Here is a 20,168-nt window from a genome sequence, read left to right on the forward strand (position 1 = left end):
CTGCGCCTCCAGCGCGCAAAGCCGTTTTGTGTGTGCCGGACAAAATGTTCCCCCCAATCATTCTTCGATGGGTTCTAAAGAAAAATCCGCCCTTCGTTCCGCTCCACAAACCGACCATCGCTTTCTTTCCTTGTTACTCCTCAAGTTGCTTCCTCGGATCTCGAGTGAGCTTCTTCGTCTCAGTTCACCGGCATCCCCATCTTCCCCTCTCAACTTGGCTTCCTCGTCCTCAAGCACCGCCGCCTCTTCCGCATCTGGAGCATCCTCGATTGTCTCCAGCGAGCTGATGGACGGCGACCGAGATCGCAGCGACGTTGGCGTGCTGGGCATGCTCGAAGCAGAGCTGAGAGAGTAAATCGGGTACGGTTCATAGGTGTACTTCTGCGGTGCGAAGGACGGCGACGGCGATGTCCTTCCCGATATACTGGGACTCATAGCCCTAACGTAGAGAGATGGAGCGCTTGCGCTCTGGTGAAGCGGCTGTGCGTTCCGCCGCCGTGCTCTTGGGAATGTATTGGAGAGGGATGATATGGGCGAAGGTTGAGATGCCTCGGCGTCTGCTGTCAGTTCAAGCTCTTCGTTTTCTGGTATATTCGGTTCAATATTAAGGCCGCTCCAGGATGGAACGCCAGGATATGGGTCTTCCACAGCTGCTCGCAGCGGGCTTCTTCTCCTTCCTGAATGAAGTGGTGAAGACGGTCTTCTCGGGACGCCGTAAGGCGTAATGTATCGGCCCGATGCGTCAACACCGGGCGATGAGTGGGCTCTTTGCATTGGCGGCGCGTTGGCCACACTTCCAACCGACAGCGGTCTCACCCTTCTAGGTGGAGATGCAGCACGAGGCCTCGAGGGTGTAGTGTTCTGTGAGAGATAAAGGCTGTGTTTCAGAAGTGTCTCGACACTCTTCGACGGAGACGATCTAGGGGGGGAAGAAGAGGCTGATTCAGGTTCGAGGTCCGAAGGAGACGGAGGTAATTCGATATCTTCTGCTCGGACTTGAGGCGAGGAACTGGGGAGAAGGCTCGCGAGGGTTTTGCCGTCGGAGGTAGCGGAGAGGTTCAACGGAGGGTTTGTCAGCGGCGACATGGTGAATGCGGGAAGAAGTTCTCGGTAATCCAGGATCTGGGGTGACGCAATGATTCAGCCGAATAAGGGAGCAGGAGTCGACATAATCGTGCGATCAATGGTAAGAGATCTGGGATCTGTTGTGGTGGAAAGGGTATTGGCAGAATTCCCGAAGACTGTAGAATCCCCAGGCGCTCAACTAGTAACACCTTCACGGCCCTCACGGGGTGCTTTTGTACAAGGTAACTAGGTAGGGGGAGAGAAAACCCAGCAACACTCGAGGCACAGAAGCCTCTGAGGTTGCTGGTGGTGGATGATTCAAATGGCGGGCGGCTTGATCGAAAGAATGCTTTAATGGGACAGTAAGGAGGGAGGAGAGGAGGCTGTACCAGTCACAAATTGCGGAGGAAGTGGAGATTGGTTCCAGGCGCAGCGCCCGGGTCAGGAGTCCAGATCGAGACGAGGCGGGCTTGCTGGGCGCTGTTGTGATGGTGGATGTGATGTGAAGAGTACTAACAGTTACTGGCTGGAATGGTCGGTAGGCTTTTTTCAGCTGCGGCGTATCTGCGTCCCTCCGTTGCGGCGTTCCTGCATTCACAAATCCAGCCCGCGCTCTCACTCCTTCACACGTTGTCTCTTGGCTGGCTGCTATTCCATTCATGATATATCCATCCATTCAGTCCGGTTCTCCAGCTGTTGACACCCCGCTCCAAGCACTACCCGCCCGGTCTCGATCGCTCTCAGACGTGAAACCGTAAAGGACAATTCGCAATTTGCTCGACAAATCCTCGCGCGACGATGGCCTTCACCCCCTAATCCTACATGAAAAGGGGGAGCGCCGTAAGGAAGTAAAGTATCCACTATCTCTTCGACCGCGAATTCTCAAAAGCACTGTACGAGTACTCCATATTAGATATGTGCATGTAGGGTTACATCTCAGGTGGGCAAAAACAACGGACGGCACGGCGAGCAAGATACAATTCTCGTGTCATCGGCGAGATACAAAGCCGCCGAAAGTCCTATTCTCAGCAAGGGCCAGCTCTATTATAGTCGGATCTGACCCAGAAGAAGTGATGGCAGTGCAAGGCATACACTCAACCAGAGGGGGAATGCGGTAGGCCATATTTCCTCTCGGCCGCAACCCTGCGCGGCGTTGTTGGTTAGTTGTCCGCCGTGCTGTGACACTTTGCAACTCCAATGGTCAGTAGAAGTGAGAACAAATACTTGGCTCTTTTGCGATGGGTATACAGCGTTGTGTTTGCTCCGGATAATCTGAATGAGATTCTCGGCTTTCCATCAATTTGAATGTTCCCGCAAATGTCGTGGAAGCCTTGGGGAGAGCCTCGTTGGTAGGGCGGTTGATCAGGATAAGGCCGTGACAGTACGGCAGGCTGAGAGGCTGCCCCAAACGCAGCAAGTTATTTGATCGCAGGACGGTCGTCCGAGGAGGAGCAGAGATTGAATCACTCATTGCCTTCATCTAAGTCCCTGAGGCCGTAGGGCGGTGCCACCTGTAAATCCTTTTTCTTTCTTTTATTTTGCAACCTGCGCAGTGACCCGTCACGCCGCAATCTCTCTCCCCCATTCCCGACGTAAGCGTATTTGTGGCCACCAGCAACGTTTTCGCAAAGTGCTGGGACGTCGAAATCGGCAACTGATCACTCTAGTACTCTCTAGTACTCAGGAGCATGTTCTGACGTCCTTAGATACGCAAGTGGTATTGAGAAGACTGTGTGCTCTTTGGTGTCTACCGAGACTTGACCTTGACGATTCACGTCGCGCGGCATGTTCAGGTAAGCAAGGATCATCGAATCTGAATCTGTCGAAGATACTGCAGATCGCTGTGGATAGGCTATGTTGAAAGCAAACCGTTCCATCTACCGCTTGAAACTCGGATATCAATGGTTTTGCTCGGTGGCTTGGGAGAAAGATTACGCATACCTACATACAAGCGAAGTCCATACTTCTTATTGCTACTAAGAATCCGGCTCGGAGTTGGGTATCACAAAATGGGTTTCTCGGAGAGGCATTTCAACACTTCCCCCCTTTTCATAGGGATCATACTGATGGCTTCTTCATACCTGCATATCGAAAGCTCCAGACCTGCTTACCAAATTGTCGGATCCGACATTCATACTCATACAACCTTCTTAGCGGTAGTCAGAATCGCGACCCAGTCCCACCTGATCTCGCCATCGCCGTATTTTTGTTTCATGTATGAAACCACGGCATTCGTCGCTCTGTCTTTGTATTTCTCTCGTTGCTCTGCGGTCCAGGTCTTTTGCTGAATCATACCCACCATCCCAGTCATCAAGTGGGTGAACTGATCAACGCCACTTACACTCGTATGGGGCACCTCCCGCACATGCACATCAACGAAACCAGACTCGGTAACGTTGTCTTTGATCCAGGCGCTGTCACTCCAGAGCCCGTTCGAGTTGATTATCTTCAAAAGTTCTCCCACTGACGGGAACGTGGGTACCTCTGGATCCGTGGCAAAGGCGGCTTTCATGTCGTCGGCCCAGCCGAGTTTCATCCATGAAGACATGGCCAGAATGCCCCCAGGCTGCAATATGCGGTAAATTTCGGTCATGCCGACTTTCCAATCTGAGAAAACCATAGGTCCAAAGTTGAGAAAAACATGCGTGAATTTGCTGCCGGGCATTTTTGTGTCCATGGCATCCGCCTTGATGGCGTGGGCACTTTTGACCTCAAATGTGCGGATCCGTGGACGTACGAAGTCGATCATGGAGTCTGAAAAATCTGCGCAGGTGAGATCCAGGTTGGCCTTTTGTTTGTTGTTGAGCATATTGACCAGTCGCTCTGAGACGACACCCGTTCCGCACGCCTGATCGAGCACGGTCAATTCTTCGTTGTCAGCCACCTTCGCAACGTTCGATTGTTTGATGAGCAGGTCGGCAAAGTAACCGGTCATCTTTTCGGCGCTCTCAGCATATACCTTGGTGAAAGTTGTGTTATTGAACATTTTCTGTGTCGCTTGAGTGTCCATGATGCCGTGGGCTGTTTCAGAGAGGCGGTTCTGAAGACTGTATGACTTAATCGCTGCGGGTGGATTCGAAGTAGACAATTGCTTGAGCCTCTGTAAGGGTTTCTTGCGGTAGGTCCACATTCACGTCTCGGAGGTGGCAGAGCAGCTCTATCACTGTGGTAAAACACATGAGCGGCTCGAAGAGCCAACTGTTTATATGCAGCATCACCGCCATTTCAGGCCCTTTCGGAGACATGTTGTATGTCTCCGATGGAAACATATGGGCTTCAGATGGCGGCCTGAAATTTGCTCCTATTAAAGGGTCGTTGTCCTCCACAAGTGTCTTAAATTTTTGTCCTGTTCCAGATGGGTATGTGGCTGGTATCATTGGTTTTGTACCTACCTGCTACAATCTTCGCAGAAGTCATTTTACCGGTGTGCTAAAAACTGAAAAGTGTTACAGATGAACTTGGAAGGATGAAAGTAGGGGAAGCTGAATGCCTAGAGGCTTCAACTTGCTCAACGAATAGGAGACTTTCCTGGCTTCTCTCGGAATACTTGCCCCTGTCAGTGACTAGCAGGCCTTGGCATTATTGGTGGCCTTATGGCATTACCACATTTTATCCGCCGACACGGTTGGTTCACTTTCTCCTTTCTCACTCGTCAAAACCCAAATGATAATAGTTTCTGATGACACGCCCAATGACAGCCATGCGGGCGGTTTGAACAATGTTTGATTTCTGTTACACATTCAAAAGCGGAGAACTATTGAAGCGGAGATCTTGCCGATAAGCGCCATGACTAATGGGCCATGCCTTCCCATATCCCAACCCGAGCCCAATCCCCAATCAAGGCAAATTCTGCTCTGCCAGGCGCTTCTTCAGCATCAACGTCCGGGAAGGCGCCGCCGCGGAACACTCAATTAGATGCAAAAGAACCGACAAGGCTGGAAGCGAGACCGGCGTCTCTCCGCGCCACGAGCGGCGCCTCTGCACGACTGCTCAACGACCCGTCAAAGCCTCGTGATTCTCTCCTTGTCGAAAAGGCTAGCACAATCAATGCCGCCCCCCGTGGTGGTCGTCTAGTGCTCGGCCATTCTACGAGCCAGTCATCAAGTAACGCAAGCAATGCAAGCACCACGCGTCCAGCTTCAAGCGTACCGAGAGTGGCAACCGCTACGGCATCTTCGCGGCCGCAGCATGCCACCTCGATTAGAAGTCTAAGGGACGCACGATTGCCAGTCGTGCGGGTGCATAGCAGAGCCTCGAGTGCATCGACGCGGCTCAGACCAAACTCCGACGCTCGGGCCGATAGACCGGTGACCCTTGATATGCCCTCGGGAGGAGACGCGTCGTCTCCGTCTGTTAGACCAACTGTGAAACCATACAGGAAACCCGAGTCCAACACCGACCAGCAACATTATAGTCCCAAGAAGGAGATGACGGCATCGACCACAGTCCACCCAGTCTCAGGCTTGGATCCCCAACACGGCACTATTCGCCCCGGATCCGCAGGCCGCGTCATACCTTCGATAGAACTTGCACGCCTTGAAGATGAATTGCTCCAATTGTCCATTGTACACCAAAAGTCTGCGGCAACTTTCCAGAGCTACCGGGCATCTATCAGGTCACAACTAAAGACTGGGCTTGAGGGCGTAGAAGATCAGCTAACCACCCTCAGGTCCCTGCGCCATGATCGACAGGCTAACATTAACGCCGTCGCCTTAAGCAGGTGGCTCGACGACGAACGAGCAACAAAAGACGTAAGTCGTGCAGGATCAGATACCTTACTTCTCCTCGCACACTGCCTGGGGGAGTTGCAAAAGGTCAGCAGGGTGCATGGACCTCTGGAAGCGGCCATGAAGTTATTTGACGAGTGGTATGGCTACGCGTCTCCTAGAGGCTATACCGGAGATGGTTTTTTTCCTGAGGAACATAGCGAGGGAAAAGGCTACCATCTCCACCAATTGGACCCGCAATGGTCAGCCTTGGTGTCATCTGTGGAAGATCGAGTCAGAGCCTGTGCAGCTTTATTGGCGAGTCTGCAGGGGCCGCTCAAGTCATCGTCAATTGGATTATTGATCGAAATGCACAGCTCATTTGCCGACCAGATACTGGGAGAGATTTGCATTTGCAGGACCATAGAAGACCTCATACTTCGAGCACAACAGGAATGGCTTGCCAGGGCAGTAGAACAGGCCCTTTCGGACGTGGAGTTACATCATTCCGTAGACGTAGCACGAGACACCCCAAGGAGAGGTATCTGGGACCTACGACCAAAGGATTCTTAAGACCGCAGCGAGAGCAAAATCACAGCTGAGGCTCGGATGTGCTTTCTAACACCTAGAAAGATAGCAAGTGAATGTAACTGGTTCAGATCCATGCAGTTTCCGTTGGAGCATTGGTCTCGTCTCATCCGAGGCTGAGATGATTCTTTGACACTGGGCCTTCATAGATGTCGGCTTCCTGGTGCGATCCCTCGAGAGGGCATATTCCCCAAATGGAGGATCTGATGAGAGACTGTCCAGCTTGGATCGAAGAAATAGAGAGGAATCTCTGTGAATGCGGTCCAAGGCCATCTCGAAAGTTCGAGCAGGATGAATGATGGAGTAGCATTTCACAAAAAAGGATGGTGGATTAGCCTGAAGCGAAGTCGTAGGTAGAGTGTCAGTGAGCTTCGAGAAAACGACCCACTGCGTATCCGAATTTCTCGGCGACCGGAGGGTGTCGGGCTAGTGGAGCCTGGCTCGAATCGGTGGCTGGGCGAGGGCAGAGCAGAAACGTTCGAGAGGAAGCCGAATCATGAGCAACTTTGGGAAGCCCCGTCGAGATGCAGAATGACGCGGGTGGACACGCCTCAGAACCCGTCGAGGTGTTTTCCGGGTCACCTCACTAGGGTCGGATCAGTGATGGTGCAGGTGGTGCATGAAGCTCCCTCCAGAGTCCAGGGCCCAGGGTGAAAGTTGAGGGCGGATCTACCAAGCTTCCCTCCAGTCAACTCCCATGGCCCAAACGTAAGCCGCTCCGCTGCATGGCAGTGGGGAACGGCCGTCGTGATGTTTTTGCCATCCCACGCCTACCATGGCTTGCGAAGGGCTGGATGAATAATACGCCCCTCTCTCCTCTTCGGCCCGCGTAAGGTGCTGTGAAGTATGTTGAGAGCAGTATTTTTTTGGTTGTTACCCATTACTCAGAGGAGACAGGTCCCTTCTTACTGGCTTGGTTGGCAAGAAAAACTTTCCATCCAAAACCCCCTCTCAACCTGCTTGTACCCTTTGATTCGTCATGCTGTCTCGGACAGGGGTTCGCAGCGGGTCCCGATGTTCCCTCTTACTCTTTTCAGGAGGGGCAACTTGGGCGTTTCTACCTTCGCTCTTGCGGACCAGCGGCGAGACCAAGAGGCGTGGTGCTCAGTACCAGGTAGTGAGAGGGAGGGACAGTTTCCTGCTCTGCAGATCTCTACCGAATAGGTGCTAGGTTGCGAGGGGATTCTTTTTTCGTGCGAGAACTGCCAACAAAGGCAGAGGAAGGAAGATAACGTTGGATTTTTCATGCTCGGGGGGCCTGCAGGCCTCGGCAAGTATTCGGTGCGATTGACCCATGACATCCCTCCAGGACTCGCCTGTCTGGAACACGACTGGCGACGCAGTGTCTCAAGGATCAAAAGAGTTGAGTGATATGCCTGGGTCAATGCTGCTACTGTAGCCAGCACCCACGTGGTATGCTTGATCGCGGCCTACACTCGGCTACCGTTGCCCTTCAAGGAGTATGGAAGACAACTCCTCAGGTTCATACATACATACTTGGTACCGAGTACCTTGCACCCAGTATCCATGCACTCCGTACTCCGTCCATCCATACCTAGGCCTATGTTCCCCTCGTCTTGAGTCGCCAAGCACCGGGGGATTGAGCCCCTATCCCAGTCCACCATCGACAAACTGGGTCTTCGTTCCATCGTCTCGTCACTCGAGCGGTGGGGCTTGGCTCCGGAGGGGATGGTAGGAATCGGGTATAGCGTCTGGCTTATCTAATACTGCGATCAACTGTAGTCATCGAAAAACTGGGGCTCGGAAGGTTACAACACACGGTAGTCGAGTCCAGCACCAATGGTGACAGTGGCAATTGATCAGGTAAGAATCCTGGGAGTTGGCACCAGCTGGAGACTGCGAGGTGAGTGGCAGGGTGTTGAGGAGAAGAGGTGAAGTGAAGTGGTCGATGACTAGAGTGTCGCTGCTCTTACCTCTTACCCATCGAGCCATCTCACTCAACCGGCGCGAGGCGGTGGCGGCGAGTCAGCCAGTTTCTCCTGCTTGCCTGCTCAACCTACTTGTAAGCTTTCCCTAGGCTGGGGAACTTCCCAACAAGGAATTGCATCTGCCTTTGGGTATAGGATCTTCTAATTCACCTGGCACTTCGTGCATGACTCTCGCTTCCTCCTCTTCCACCGGTGCCTCTTCCAGTCTTTCCACCTTCAAACCCCCCTTTCTCCCCCCTCTTTTTCCCTTTTCCCCTTGGATCACGTTATCTCCCTTGGCATTTTCGGTCGCTGGTCGCCCTGCCCTTGACCCCAGCAGCCCTTACACCACTTCCCCCCTTTAGTTAGTTTTTGATTTCTGTCCTTTGTGATGCCTCCGATAGGTTCTTCCAGGTCCGTCTCGCCCTGCCAATGACACAATACCCGGGTTCATTCGCTTCCCGAACCAACACGCCAGCCGTGGCGAGCCCAAAGGAGCAAGCGTACCATTTCCAGCCCTTCAGATGCCCATGGTCCATGGGCCGCACTGGACCAAGACAACAGCACCACAGTTCGTCCTCCACCCTGAAAACCCTGGCCCTCTGCGTGGGCGAATCGGAGCATCCCATGTCCAAATACAGTTGGCGATGGAGACGAGGACACACCACCAGGCTGTCCGTTGCAGTATCCTGCTAGTATTGAAACTTTGTTGGCTGGCTTGCAGGCTAAACTTGGTCCGATGGGCGCTGCTGGGTAAAGTAATCCATGCAGCGCCTGCGTACTAAACTGCTTCGAAACCACGTACGGAGCGTGGTGATCTCTGGATCTTTTCCATTCCCAAAACTTTACTTCCTGCGGGCTGACTCCAATTGTAGTCCAGTTGTTGCTCCTCTTCTCCAGTCCTTCTCGATCTCTGCCTTCCTCCATCCAGATCCTCTTTATCCCCTGCCGCCCGCCTCCCACGGTCCAATCGACGATCGCCATCTCTGTTGCCTTGCCCTGGCTTTTGCCCGATCCTGTTTCTTCCCTAGCTGCAGGGCGATCCTCCCAGGACATAACATACTGTACAGTCTCCCATGCCTGCTTAGGAATGTTGTGGTCCCCATACTGGTTTTCGTCGCATTCCGCGGGTATGCAATATATACAAGGATTTGCCCCCCGCGCCCATCTTTTACGATAAGTCAGGCGGGAAGGTACATACATAGGCGGCGCCAAAATTAAAAAAAGCCCTCGTCCTAGACCATTTGGGCCACCCTTCCCTGCGCTGGCTTGCCACACGCGTCCCCTTCTTCAGCCACTGTCACAAATGTTGCCTTGCACACGCCACTCACCTTCGACCAAGGACCAGAAGCTGGTGGGAGATCGGTGGAGGTGATGGAAGGTGATTTCTATTCTCCAGACGAACCAGATGATGTGAAGTCGCAACCGTCCATGGCTTCCGGCCTCCTCCTCTCCCGCGTCACCAGTGCGCCTGAGCCCGGCCGTTCAGTAGCAGATGGTCCTTTCTTGCCATCATTGCATCAGACACCGCAAAAACGCGACTCGCCCATGGACCACTCTTACCGGCGACGTGTTGGCGACCGATCGCCTCCTCCTGCCAGACACTTGTGGTCTCCTGGAAGTACCAGTCCGCGGCGTGAGCTGGAAGAGCCTCCAGACAAGCGCCCGCGTTTGGAGTATATACCGGAAAAGTTGGAAGCAGCAGAGGCATCGTCTAAGAGGAAGATGTACCCTCAAGTATGTGACCGGTGGTCCCCTTGGCGCACTATCCATATCCGCAGAAGGCTTGAGATGGGCATACGTCTATTGGTGATAATTTACTGACCGTCGCCTTTTTGCCGCCAGACCAGCTCGTATGTTTACCCGGGCGAGCACCGCCCGCCCAATCTCCCTCCGGAGGACATTTCTCAGCAGCGATCGTGGCGCGGATCATGCGGCAACTGTTCAGATACCGAGTCTCTGGTGATGGATCTTGTGCGTGGGTTTTTGGAGCTTCAGTCAGAGGTCAGTCGAGCTCTGGCGATTTCCACAGGGCCAAAGAGCCCTTTCGAGGTAAGCCCCGGTCCGCCCCATTGGAACGGGAAGTGCTGACGGGACCAAAAAGTCTATCGGACTCGAAGTGACTAAGCTAGGCCTCAAACAGTCTCTTACATGGACCATCAATGAACTGCGGAATACAAGTCGCCTCATACAGTCACATGCAGCTACTGCGAAACCGGGGTTACCACCCCTGGCTGATGTGGTTCCGCCCCCGTTCGTACACGATATACGTCGTTTGTCCATCCAAGGCCAATCTTCGGCCGTTCCCACATCTATAAATGACCTCCGCAAAGCATCACTCCCGCCAGATACTCCTCGAAGTGATGATTACCACCGCCGGCTGCCCGAGCACCCACCTGTCCAGATGCCTCGACCATTCGAACAAGGGCTCCCCCCAGTCCTCCAAGGGGAGGAATTAAAACGAAATCCACCCTATGAGCAGGCGGCTTCGGGTTCTGGGCTGTCACCACATCCCTCGTCGTCCAGTTCGGTTTTTGGCTCTGTCCAATCACCAATGCAATCTCAGCCATCCACCAGGACGCTGCCTTCACCGCCGGGAAACCAGTATCCGCGGACAGGAAGTTCGGAATATATACAGTATTCTCCCACGACGACTCAGGCCGCGCACAATGCTCATCTCCAAGATCTGCAACATCAGATTTCGACCAAGACCCTCGCGCTTCAGACTCTACAGCGTGAACACGACCAGTTACTGGCCGCATTTTCAAGGTCTCAGATTCGATGTACCGCCTTGGATAAGAAGTCGCAGGTGTCAGACCATGAAATCAACACCTTGAGTGAGGACAAGATCCGGCTACAGCAACAGGTGGAGGCATTGGAGATCCAGGTTCAAGAGTTGGTTAAGTCACGTGACGAAGCGCATCAGCAATCGTCAGCAGATGGCGCACAGTGGAGACAAATCGTGGCCATGTCATCGCAACTACAACTCAAGGGGGCTGACGAAGCGCGACGGTTCAAGCTGGAGCGAGAGGCGTGGGAGCGAGAGCGGTCATCGCTGCAGAAACGAATTGAGGAACTCGAGTCTGGTAAGGAAAAGCTTCCCGAGACGAGGCCGGTTTCTGGTTCCACGACCCCCGTGGCAAACGACCCCATTCTGACTTCGGGCTCTGTTGAGGTTCTTAGAGAAGAGATTATCAGGCTTCGGCGCCGGTGCGTCGAATTGGAACTAATGCTTCAAGAGCTTGCGGGGGAGGCTGAGCAGATCGAAAGTGCAATTACCGCAATGGAGAACGTTCGAAAATCGCTTGCGAGCAAGAAGCGCCGCACAGACGATAGTTAGGTGAGACGAATCGAGTCCGGTCGAGATAGTCTCTCGAATACGGGCTGTCAGGAGGTTCTACGGCAGCAGGCAAGGTTTTGCATACTTTCGTGTTGGACAGCCAATATGGAACATCAAACGGTCCACCGCCAGCGGAAGAGGGACTTCTATGGCTTCTGGACTACAAGGAGACAATCAATTTCACTACCCAATTGCCTCTTTCGCCATGTCCCTTTTAGCCAGAACTAGGGCTAACGGCCGACGTACACGCACAAGGATATAAAGGGTCCGAGGCTCGAATGCCTTCATCCGTTGAGATACGCCTTCCGGACATGGGAAAGATTAATCTCCTGTGGGTACAATGAGACCTTTTCCGGAGCCACGACACACAGCGACGAGCGAAACCAGGGATCGGGTGGCCAGAAGCCAACGAGCTACTGCCTGAAGGGGGAGGAGCACACAATGAACGGCGGAAAGAGGGCTAGGTCGATGGCCAGCATATATTACGTGGGACATGCATGTCTGTGCAATTACTGGTATTTCAGTGTGGTCACTGGATGGGGGGTATACCCGGGCGTTCCAGAAGACTGGGAGGCAACATGTACTATCACCATGAAGTGGGCTTGAGACCCGTTTTCTCACGGGAACCCCGTCTTTTTACGATGCACATTCGAGATGGCATCCTCGCTGCAAAAGCGAGCTGAATTTATGGGAATATCAGTGGCCTTGTTCAAGGCTTGAAGTATAACTGGCATCGGTTTTCTCGGTGCACGACGGCGCATTTCTCAGATTTTGGTTTGGACTAGCATCTACATGGGAAAAGATTGGTCCGGAAACAGATTATGCCGATGTGGCGGAGAGGAAAGAGAGGACACCAAGGAGGGGGCTGAATGACACAGAATAGAGGGATACTGATGTACAGATGAAGCCATGACCACGTTGCCAGGTTGTTACAGTCTGGTCTGCGCCAGGTGACTGCGGGGGTGGCACCAGTGGCACCAGTGGCACCAAGAAAGACACTTCGAATCATTCCAGTCTTTCCCTCGTTTTCCATTTCCATCGTGCCATCGTTCCTACAGCTGCACCTCCATCATCACTCAGCATGTCGTAAACACCTCCTCTGCCTGCGGCCGCATCACTAAGTCCACTGCGTCCATTTCTCCATCTCCGCCTCCGTCCCTTGCAAAGAACATCGCCTGTATCACACTCACAAGCTGATCCCCTCTCCAGTTCCGGTTTGCCACTGCTTTAGCCGAGTCTGCCATAATACAGCACAGAACCACATGCTCCTCCTCAGTTAGCCTCGTCCAAAGATCCCCTTGCGTGTGCAACGTGCAACGATTGAAGCCGAAGCGGACGACCTCATCTCAACCTCGCCCCTCGAACCGAGGTTCAACCTTCGCGACACAAGGCTCCATATCTTGCATGTGTCAATTCATATCCTCTCTTTACCGGCTTCAGTTGCCTCCCGGTTAATACAACATGGGCGACAAGTTTGATATGCGGCTACTGAAACGGTCTTTGGGCGAGACGAGAAGGAGCCGATCCATTAAAACTCTATATGGAGACAAAGCATGGGTTGAGGATTTAGATATCGTCAATGAGCTTGGGGCTCACACCGGCTGCGTCAATGCCCTTTGGTATTCCTGTCCCTGTCATTTCGTTGCGCACGTAAGGATATCTCTGCTAATACCGTCTCTGGCAGTTGGTCGACAGGTGGCAACCTTCTGGCTTCTGGCTCCGACGATACCTATCTCAACATCTGGAACTACAATCCACCCGGAGGCGCAAAACCTTTCTCGCTGAACACGAGTGTGAGCACCGGTCACCGTGCAAACATCTTCTCAGTCAAGTTCATGCCCCACTCGGGCGACCATACCGTGGTCACTTGTGCCGGAGACTCCGAGGTCCGTGTCTTCGATCTGGAATACGGTGGTGCTGCGAGCCAGAGCAGTTTGAGCGATGCCAGCACAAGAAGCCGGAGACTCAACAACTTCTTTCAGGACGCGAGGTGGCTGAATGAAGGGAATACAAATTGTCGGGTGTATCGAAGCCACGCAGATCGCGCGAAGAGAATCGTGACCGAGTCCAGCCCATACCTGTTTTTGACATGCTCCGAGGATGGCGAAGTCCGTCAATGGGATCTCAGACAGCCATCATCAGCGTATCCTGCTCCCCGTGGAGGTCGTGGCTTCGCACGACGTCACGCGGGATCCGAGAGCGACAGCGGCGACGCACCCCCTCCCCTCATCTCCTACAGGAAATACGCCCTGGATTTGAATAGCATCTCCTGCGCGCCCAGTCAGCCACAGTATATTGCGCTTGGTGGGGCTCATCTTCATTGTTTCTTGCACGACAGGCGCATGCTTGGTCGAGACATGGACGCTGAGAAGGGTCAGCCTGCTCCTCGCAGACCTGCCGCCGGGACTTTTGAAGACGAGGCCATGGCTGAAGCCACCAGGTGTGTCCGACGATTTGCCCCAAACAACAAGCGCAAGATGGGACCTAATGATCATGGTCACATCACGGCCTGCAAAATCAGTGACGCCAATCCCAATGATCTGGTGGCCTCTTGGTCCGGTGATCATATCTACAGTTTTGATATCGTCAAGTCCCCTGATGCGAGGGAAGCCGATGCTCGAGCCGACGAGGAGTTTCAGGCCAGTCGACTCAGAAACCGCGCGGACCGCAAGAGGAAGAGGGGGAAGCCGAATGCTTCCTCCAGCAGTCTTGGTGATTCGGCCAATCCTAGCAGACGTCTACGGAGGGTTCCGGATGATCGCTCAGAAGAGGGCCACACTGTGCTCCTGGCGAGGTTCGCTGACGGAGACACTGAGACGATCCGTTTCCCTTCCAGATTGTCCGAGCCTGTGGCTGAATCACCTTCAGCTCATGAGCTCTTGCTTTCAGAAGCCCAAAGATCGAGCGAACGAGTGGCAAGATCACTCATCCAACTCCGCAAGACCTTGTTCGATTTCTCTGCCTCATTGAGTGCCGATGCTTCTGCATCCATGGAGGAATCTCCAGACCTAACTCCCCACACAGCAGCGTTTACTAGTGCCCTCGGCCAATGTGCTTCGCTACTCCCTCAAATGGATGATATCATCCGCACGTGGTCCTATCCAATCAACCCGAGTGAGGAAGATGTTACTCTACAAAACACGTTGAGGAGAAATCGACAGTCGAGCTGGCGTTTTGTGCAAGCGGCTGGCTGCTTAGCCCGGGCCCTTGGTGGCCGTTTGCAGAGTCTCAGTTCTGCCCCAGACGTCCGGCTCGCGCATTTCGATCAGGTCAAGCCTGCTGCTCACGAAGGTAAGAATATCCGCAAGGAGTCGAGATTTTGTTACGACCTCCTGAAGGCGATTCTGCTATGGTTAGATGGTGGGCAACCAGCAGTCCTGCAAGGATTCAAGCGGCCACCTAGTGTGAGTGCCGAGAGTCCTCGATTCCCTCTCGATCAAGAAGACACCATTCAAAACTTTGTGCCCAAATTGGAAGCCTATCTATTGGACGTTGCAGATGACGAGACGCCGATCGTGGACCTCGATACAAACCGTTTCGAGCGAGACGAGACTCGCCTTGTCTTTCAGAGTCAGAAATCAGCTGTACTGGCGTTCACGAGAGCCCTCGGCAGTATTGAGTTGGTGACCAGCCAGGGTATGTCTGAGACTCGGGCCGACCCTTCGAGCCCCAGTACGACCATACGTGTGATGGACAAAGGCGCGGCGGCGAGATTCTGGGGGGTCAAGGTAGGCCGCTCACTGCTCATGCGTGCTGCGGAAGGGGTCACCTTCGATTTTGTAAATCGAGCATTTGGAGGATTGAGACTCCAGTTCGCCAGTTCGGACATGGGAGATGAACGGTCACAAGAAGAAATTGACCTGGACGAAGAGGAACGAATCATTGAGGCTATCGATATTGTGAGAACTACAGCTGCATCTGACATACCAGGCGGATCGACCTATGGAGATGCTCAGCCAGAAGAATCATCGGCGGGATCTCCCCAAACTGCTCGTGGGAGCACCAGAGGATCCAGTCAGGCGGATGTTGAAATGAGTACACCCCTTACCGTCCATATCGAGGATGCGGACGGAGACGAAGACGGTCAAGATCCGGATGCAGATGAACACGAAGACAACAACGAAAACGAAGATTCCGAATCAGAGGCCTCGGGGTCCGATGAGGATGACTTCTGGGAAGAGGCTTCGGGAAGCATCCTCTTCCGAAGACGGCTGGGGTCTGCGAGATCTCGTGACCGAGCGTCCGTGAACCTTCAAGTCCCCTATTCGTCCCACACCAAGGTCTACAAGGGTCATTGCAATACGCGTACTGTCAAGGACGTGAATTACTATGGTCTTAATGACGAGTACGTTGTCAGCGGTTCGGACGACGGGCATTTCTTTATTTGGGATAGGAAGACTTGCAAGATTCTGAATATCTTGGAAGGAGACGGCGAGGTTGTCAACGTGGTTCAGGGTCATCCATATGAGCCTATGATTGCCTGCAGCGGTATTGACAGCACGGTCAAAATCTTCGGGCCTGGAGGCGATAGTCGGGAACGCGAGGCGGCAGAGAAAGGAATCGACATTGCCAATCCCGGAGGAAGTGTGCATTCCTCGCTCGGATTTGGAGGTCGAAGAAGTCGACGCACTCGCAGTGGAGAAGACGATGACAGCGACGAGGATGAAGGCACCGCCAGGGCCACGCCCTCTAGGGGACTCAGAAGCCGGCGGGCCATACATCGCAGCTACGAGATCACCAGTCAGAACGACGTGGAACGGAGGCGCAGCGCGGGAGACACCTTGGTCACGGTAGGTTCCCTGGAAGAATGGTTCTTCTTCAGGGCATGGATCAGTGCCCGTGTGCCCAGGATTCAACGCACAAGTCCCCCAAGTTAAACTGCACTGACAACTAACCTCTGTTGTCAATGCAGGAGGGGATGCTCGCTAGATTCGCACTAGCACTTCAGCGGGGCCATATACAAGCGATTGGAGGGCCAGGCTTTGAAGGGACGGGCGGCACTATAGTGGTGGATGACAATTGTTCTGTAAGCTCTTCAATGCTTTGCAGTTGCAACACCTACTGACGATTACCACGCTTAGGTCATGTGATATCATCCTCCACGGACGTTGCGCCCCCTACCTCATAGGTCGGCCAATAGCCCTTGTCGCAAAGACGAGAGTCAGCTAATTGCAGTTTACTGGCCGTGGGCACCAAAAATCGCCTATTTGGGAGAAGGACCGCGGTGGAGCCTCAGAGTGGTCGAATACGGAGTACGCTGAGCAGCTTCTTGGGCTCCATTGGGGCGAAACTTGCCAGACCCACCTATGCTGCTGACTCAACAATCGCTTGGATATCTGAGCGGAGGAACTCGTTCGGGCATGGTGCAGGGCTCAAGGAGAGGCTGTTTTATTATCTCCATTTCGGAGACTTGTCTGGTGAGCGGAATCTTGGGCGACAATCAAACTGGGCTGCACGGAAAATGGCCTAGGCAATGGTGTCCTGTTACTATACCTGCATGTGGTTTTCTGAAATGACGACTACAATTTTTGCCCCTGTGCTTGTGCGACCCTGTCATCAAGTCACTTGCTGTGGGATTGGCAATGAAATGGGTCTCCTAACTCGCCGGCTCTCGGTGTCTGAGCTGCGTATTAGCGTGTACATGTTTTCAAATAGTCCAACAGATATGCCTTGAAATCCATGAACCTGCCGCATTTCGTCTTTGGTGATTGACATATTCTAAATATTGGTCTCGGGGGGGCGATTGACAGGTACGAGTTCTGGCCTGTGCGTGGAACTACTCTCTCCCTTTACCAAAAGCTACGAGCTTCATGCGGCGAGTAGTACGAGCATACTTAGACGGGAGCAGGGATCGGCTCCGAGGCTCCTATGAAACCTTGCCCTCATACTATGCCACACCGCCCACGGCGAAGTCATATTACCTAGGTACTACACAGGTGGTCCGGCTAGGCTAGGCCAGGCCGGACTGGCAAGCCAGGGGCTCCTCAGCCTTGCCATCCAGTCATTGCCCCGTTCTGGCACCCCGTTCATCCCCTTCCCGACGCCGTATCCGACGGTGAAGTCGCCGGGTAGTTTGCCGATTTTCGTTGGAGAATCCGTTTCCAACCAGCAATCACTATCATGTCAGTGGCTGACAGGACTAACCGAACTGACTCAGGCGCCATACGGTGGCACCTCCCCCTCCTCTACGGCGGCAGCAGCAGTAGCAGCTCGAACGGGCATATATGCATCGCGTCTTTATGTGAATGCCGGTGACCTCATCCGTCTCCTTGGGCGAAGACGGGTTAGGACTGGCTGACCGGCTGACTGACATGTACGTAGCCAGGCGGCCATGACTAGGAGTCTGTACCAAAAAGGAAGGGAGAAAAGAGGTCCGTCTGGGCGGAATAGCCGCCCGCCCCAGCTGCCCGCCATGCTCGTATAGCAGATACATGGGGACATGGACATATGCGTATGCGTATGCGTATGCGGTATGCGTATCCTGTGCGTAGGCGGGCGTGTACGTCGACAAGAAGCCCATGGGGGCTCAAACTCGTCTTTGTCCTCGCTTTGATGGTATTCGATTCTGGACGAGTGAGGTGGATGGAAAACAGATTGATGACGGGGTCCGGAGGGGGAGTTCGTTTATTGGGCTCGAGAGGCCGCAATGGGTGTTCACTTATTTTTTTGGTATTTTGTCTCTCTCTCTCTGTCTCTCTCTCTCTGTGTGTGTGTGTACCTTTCTTCCCCTCTTCTGAAAGGACTCACTAGCTAGGACGGCTAACCATATACGTACATGACTTGTTATATGGTCCTATGTTTTGTGATACGGCCAGCCAAGGTAATCGACAGCTGAGTGGCTCACTCCCGCTGTGCCCTTCTTCATCTTTTCTGCGTCGCGCGTCCGAGACTCATTCCTACTTCGACATCCATCATGACCAAGCGGCGACTCACACTGAGCAGGTCCTCGTCGAACTGGATGCGGCCTTCCTCGAATGCCACGATGATGCTCGAGCCGCCGAACTGGAACAGGCCTACCTCGTCGCCCTTGCTCACCTCGGAACCGACCTTCTGGCATTTGGGGTTGATCTCGACAGTGCCGACATCGGTCGCGCCGATCGCGACGAAGAGCACCTTGCCGAATTCCTTCGAGTCGATGCACACCGCACAACGTGCGTTCGTGGTCAAGACGTCGACGTCGCTTCGCAGGCACAGAGGGTCCACCTGGTAGTAGTCCCCGGGGATCTGCTTGAACCACTCGACAGTGCCGTGGACGGGGGAGTGGTAGCGGTGGTAATCTTGCGGCGACAGGCGGAAGCTGGCGATCGCGCCGTTGTGCCACGGGTTGGCGGCCTCGTCATCGCGTATGAGGTTGCCGACGGTGAAGTTCCGGCCCTTGATCCAGAGTTTCTTGGTTTGCGCCACGGTCGGGTAGACTACCAGCCGACAGTCCGCGACAACCACAGCCCGGGTAGGGTCGTCCTCTTCGAAGATGGGTCGTGCGCCGGGTTTGTGATGTCGGACGAAAAAGTCCTCAAATGTTCGGTATTGGTTGATGTCCGACGGTGTGAAGTCGTCCATATTGATGTGATAGAAGTCCACAAAGGCCTTGATCTGACGAGCAGACGCCGGCGTGCCTTCTTGTTTGCCTATTGAATGTTGTCATGCGTTAGCCTTGACTGAAATGTGCAACGGGCGGGTAGGAAAAGGGGTCGGGCGGTAACCTCGGGGCTCTTACCAGCATTGATGGTCTTCTCGTGAATCCACCGCCGAAGCAACTGCGTGCGATCAACCCATTCGACAGGATGACTGAAGAGCACCCAGAGCTTTATCTTTTTCCATATTGGCTGCTGTTCGCGCACGTAGCGGCCAGTTTTGCGATTGAGTGTTTTCCACCCTATCTGGCGGTTCTGGATGAGTTTGACTGTCGATAGAGCATGGTCCAGGACCTGGTGGACCCATTGCAAGATGAAGTCGAACATGGTCGTGGCGCGTACAATACTGCGAGCGTCAACTTGGTTTGATGCGCCTAGAGCAAGGCAAAGCAAGGATAAAAAGGATCAAACTGCTATCGGAATTCGTCTCCGACCTCGACTTGTTCGGGAACTGGACAACGTCATAGCTCTGACATCAGTCATGGATGATGCTGGCACAGCCATGGTAAGTGGCACACGAGGCTCGAGATTGATCTGAGATTGCGCCGGTGCTGGGCCTGGTGCTCCCGCCCCTGTTTCGTCATGCCTGGATTCTACCACCTTGTGTTTGGTACTGAACAAGGTCGTTGGCACTGCGACCTTTGTTCGCCAGAAACCATCCTGCGACACTGTTTCGAGTTCGAATTGGGAAAGATGAGCGTGGTCCCAGCGACTCTTTTCGAAGAGGGCAATAAATATAAGGCGTTGCTCGAGGTCGTCGTCATCACCAGCATCGCCCTCTCGTCGTTGGATTTAACGAAATTACCCGTTTGGAGGATTCTTGACCAAGTCCTGACGATGCTGGATGCTGGCAATGAAGACTGTGTAGAAGTAGCATGAGCGCCGCCCCCGGCAACGACCAGATCGT

At 53.7% G+C, this 20,168-nt stretch overlaps 6 protein-coding genes across 6 annotated transcripts; 3 read left to right on the top strand and 3 right to left on the bottom strand.

Moving 5' to 3' along the window:
* Nucleotides 1-57: 57 nt before the first annotated feature.
* On the bottom strand, nucleotides 58-1,086 carry Z519_06180 (uncharacterized protein; the record flags this gene model as incomplete). Its single annotated transcript, XM_016763920.1, has 1 exon — nucleotides 58-1,086. One exon carries the CDS (start codon nucleotides 1,084-1,086, stop codon nucleotides 58-60), a length of 1,029 nt encoding a protein of 342 aa, XP_016620244.1.
* A 2,116-nt stretch (nucleotides 1,087-3,202) lies between these two features.
* Nucleotides 3,203-4,075, bottom strand: Z519_06181 (uncharacterized protein; the record flags this gene model as incomplete). Its single annotated transcript, XM_016763921.1, has 1 exon — nucleotides 3,203-4,075. The coding sequence occupies one exon, from the start codon at nucleotides 4,073-4,075 to the stop codon at nucleotides 3,203-3,205; it is 873 nt and encodes a 290-aa protein (XP_016620245.1).
* A 790-nt stretch (nucleotides 4,076-4,865) lies between these two features.
* On the top strand, nucleotides 4,866-6,344 carry Z519_06182 (uncharacterized protein; the record flags this gene model as incomplete). Its single annotated transcript, XM_016763922.1, has 1 exon — nucleotides 4,866-6,344. One exon carries the CDS (start codon nucleotides 4,866-4,868, stop codon nucleotides 6,342-6,344), a length of 1,479 nt encoding a protein of 492 aa, XP_016620246.1.
* A 3,374-nt stretch (nucleotides 6,345-9,718) lies between these two features.
* Z519_06183 (uncharacterized protein) lies at nucleotides 9,719-11,627 on the top strand (the record flags this gene model as incomplete). Its single annotated transcript, XM_016763923.1, has 3 exons — nucleotides 9,719-10,024; nucleotides 10,133-10,339; nucleotides 10,392-11,627. The coding sequence occupies 3 exons, from the start codon at nucleotides 9,719-9,721 to the stop codon at nucleotides 11,625-11,627; spliced, it is 1,749 nt and encodes a 582-aa protein (XP_016620247.1).
* A 1,461-nt stretch (nucleotides 11,628-13,088) lies between these two features.
* On the top strand, nucleotides 13,089-16,504 carry Z519_06184 (uncharacterized protein; the record flags this gene model as incomplete). Its single annotated transcript, XM_016763924.1, has 2 exons — nucleotides 13,089-13,246; nucleotides 13,312-16,504. 2 exons carry the CDS (start codon nucleotides 13,089-13,091, stop codon nucleotides 16,502-16,504), a joined length of 3,351 nt encoding a protein of 1,116 aa, XP_016620248.1.
* Nucleotides 16,505-18,488: 1,984 nt separating this feature from the next.
* Z519_06185 (phosphatidylserine decarboxylase) lies at nucleotides 18,489-19,588 on the bottom strand (the record flags this gene model as incomplete). Its single annotated transcript, XM_016763925.1, has 2 exons — nucleotides 18,489-19,255; nucleotides 19,345-19,588. 2 exons carry the CDS (start codon nucleotides 19,586-19,588, stop codon nucleotides 18,489-18,491), a joined length of 1,011 nt encoding a protein of 336 aa, XP_016620249.1.
* Between the last annotated feature and the right edge of the window lie 580 nt (nucleotides 19,589-20,168).

The sequence above is a fragment of the Cladophialophora bantiana genome (genome assembly GCF_000835475.1).
Source record: "Cladophialophora bantiana CBS 173.52 unplaced genomic scaffold supercont1.8, whole genome shotgun sequence".
NCBI lineage: Eukaryota > Fungi > Ascomycota > Eurotiomycetes > Chaetothyriales > Herpotrichiellaceae > Cladophialophora > Cladophialophora bantiana.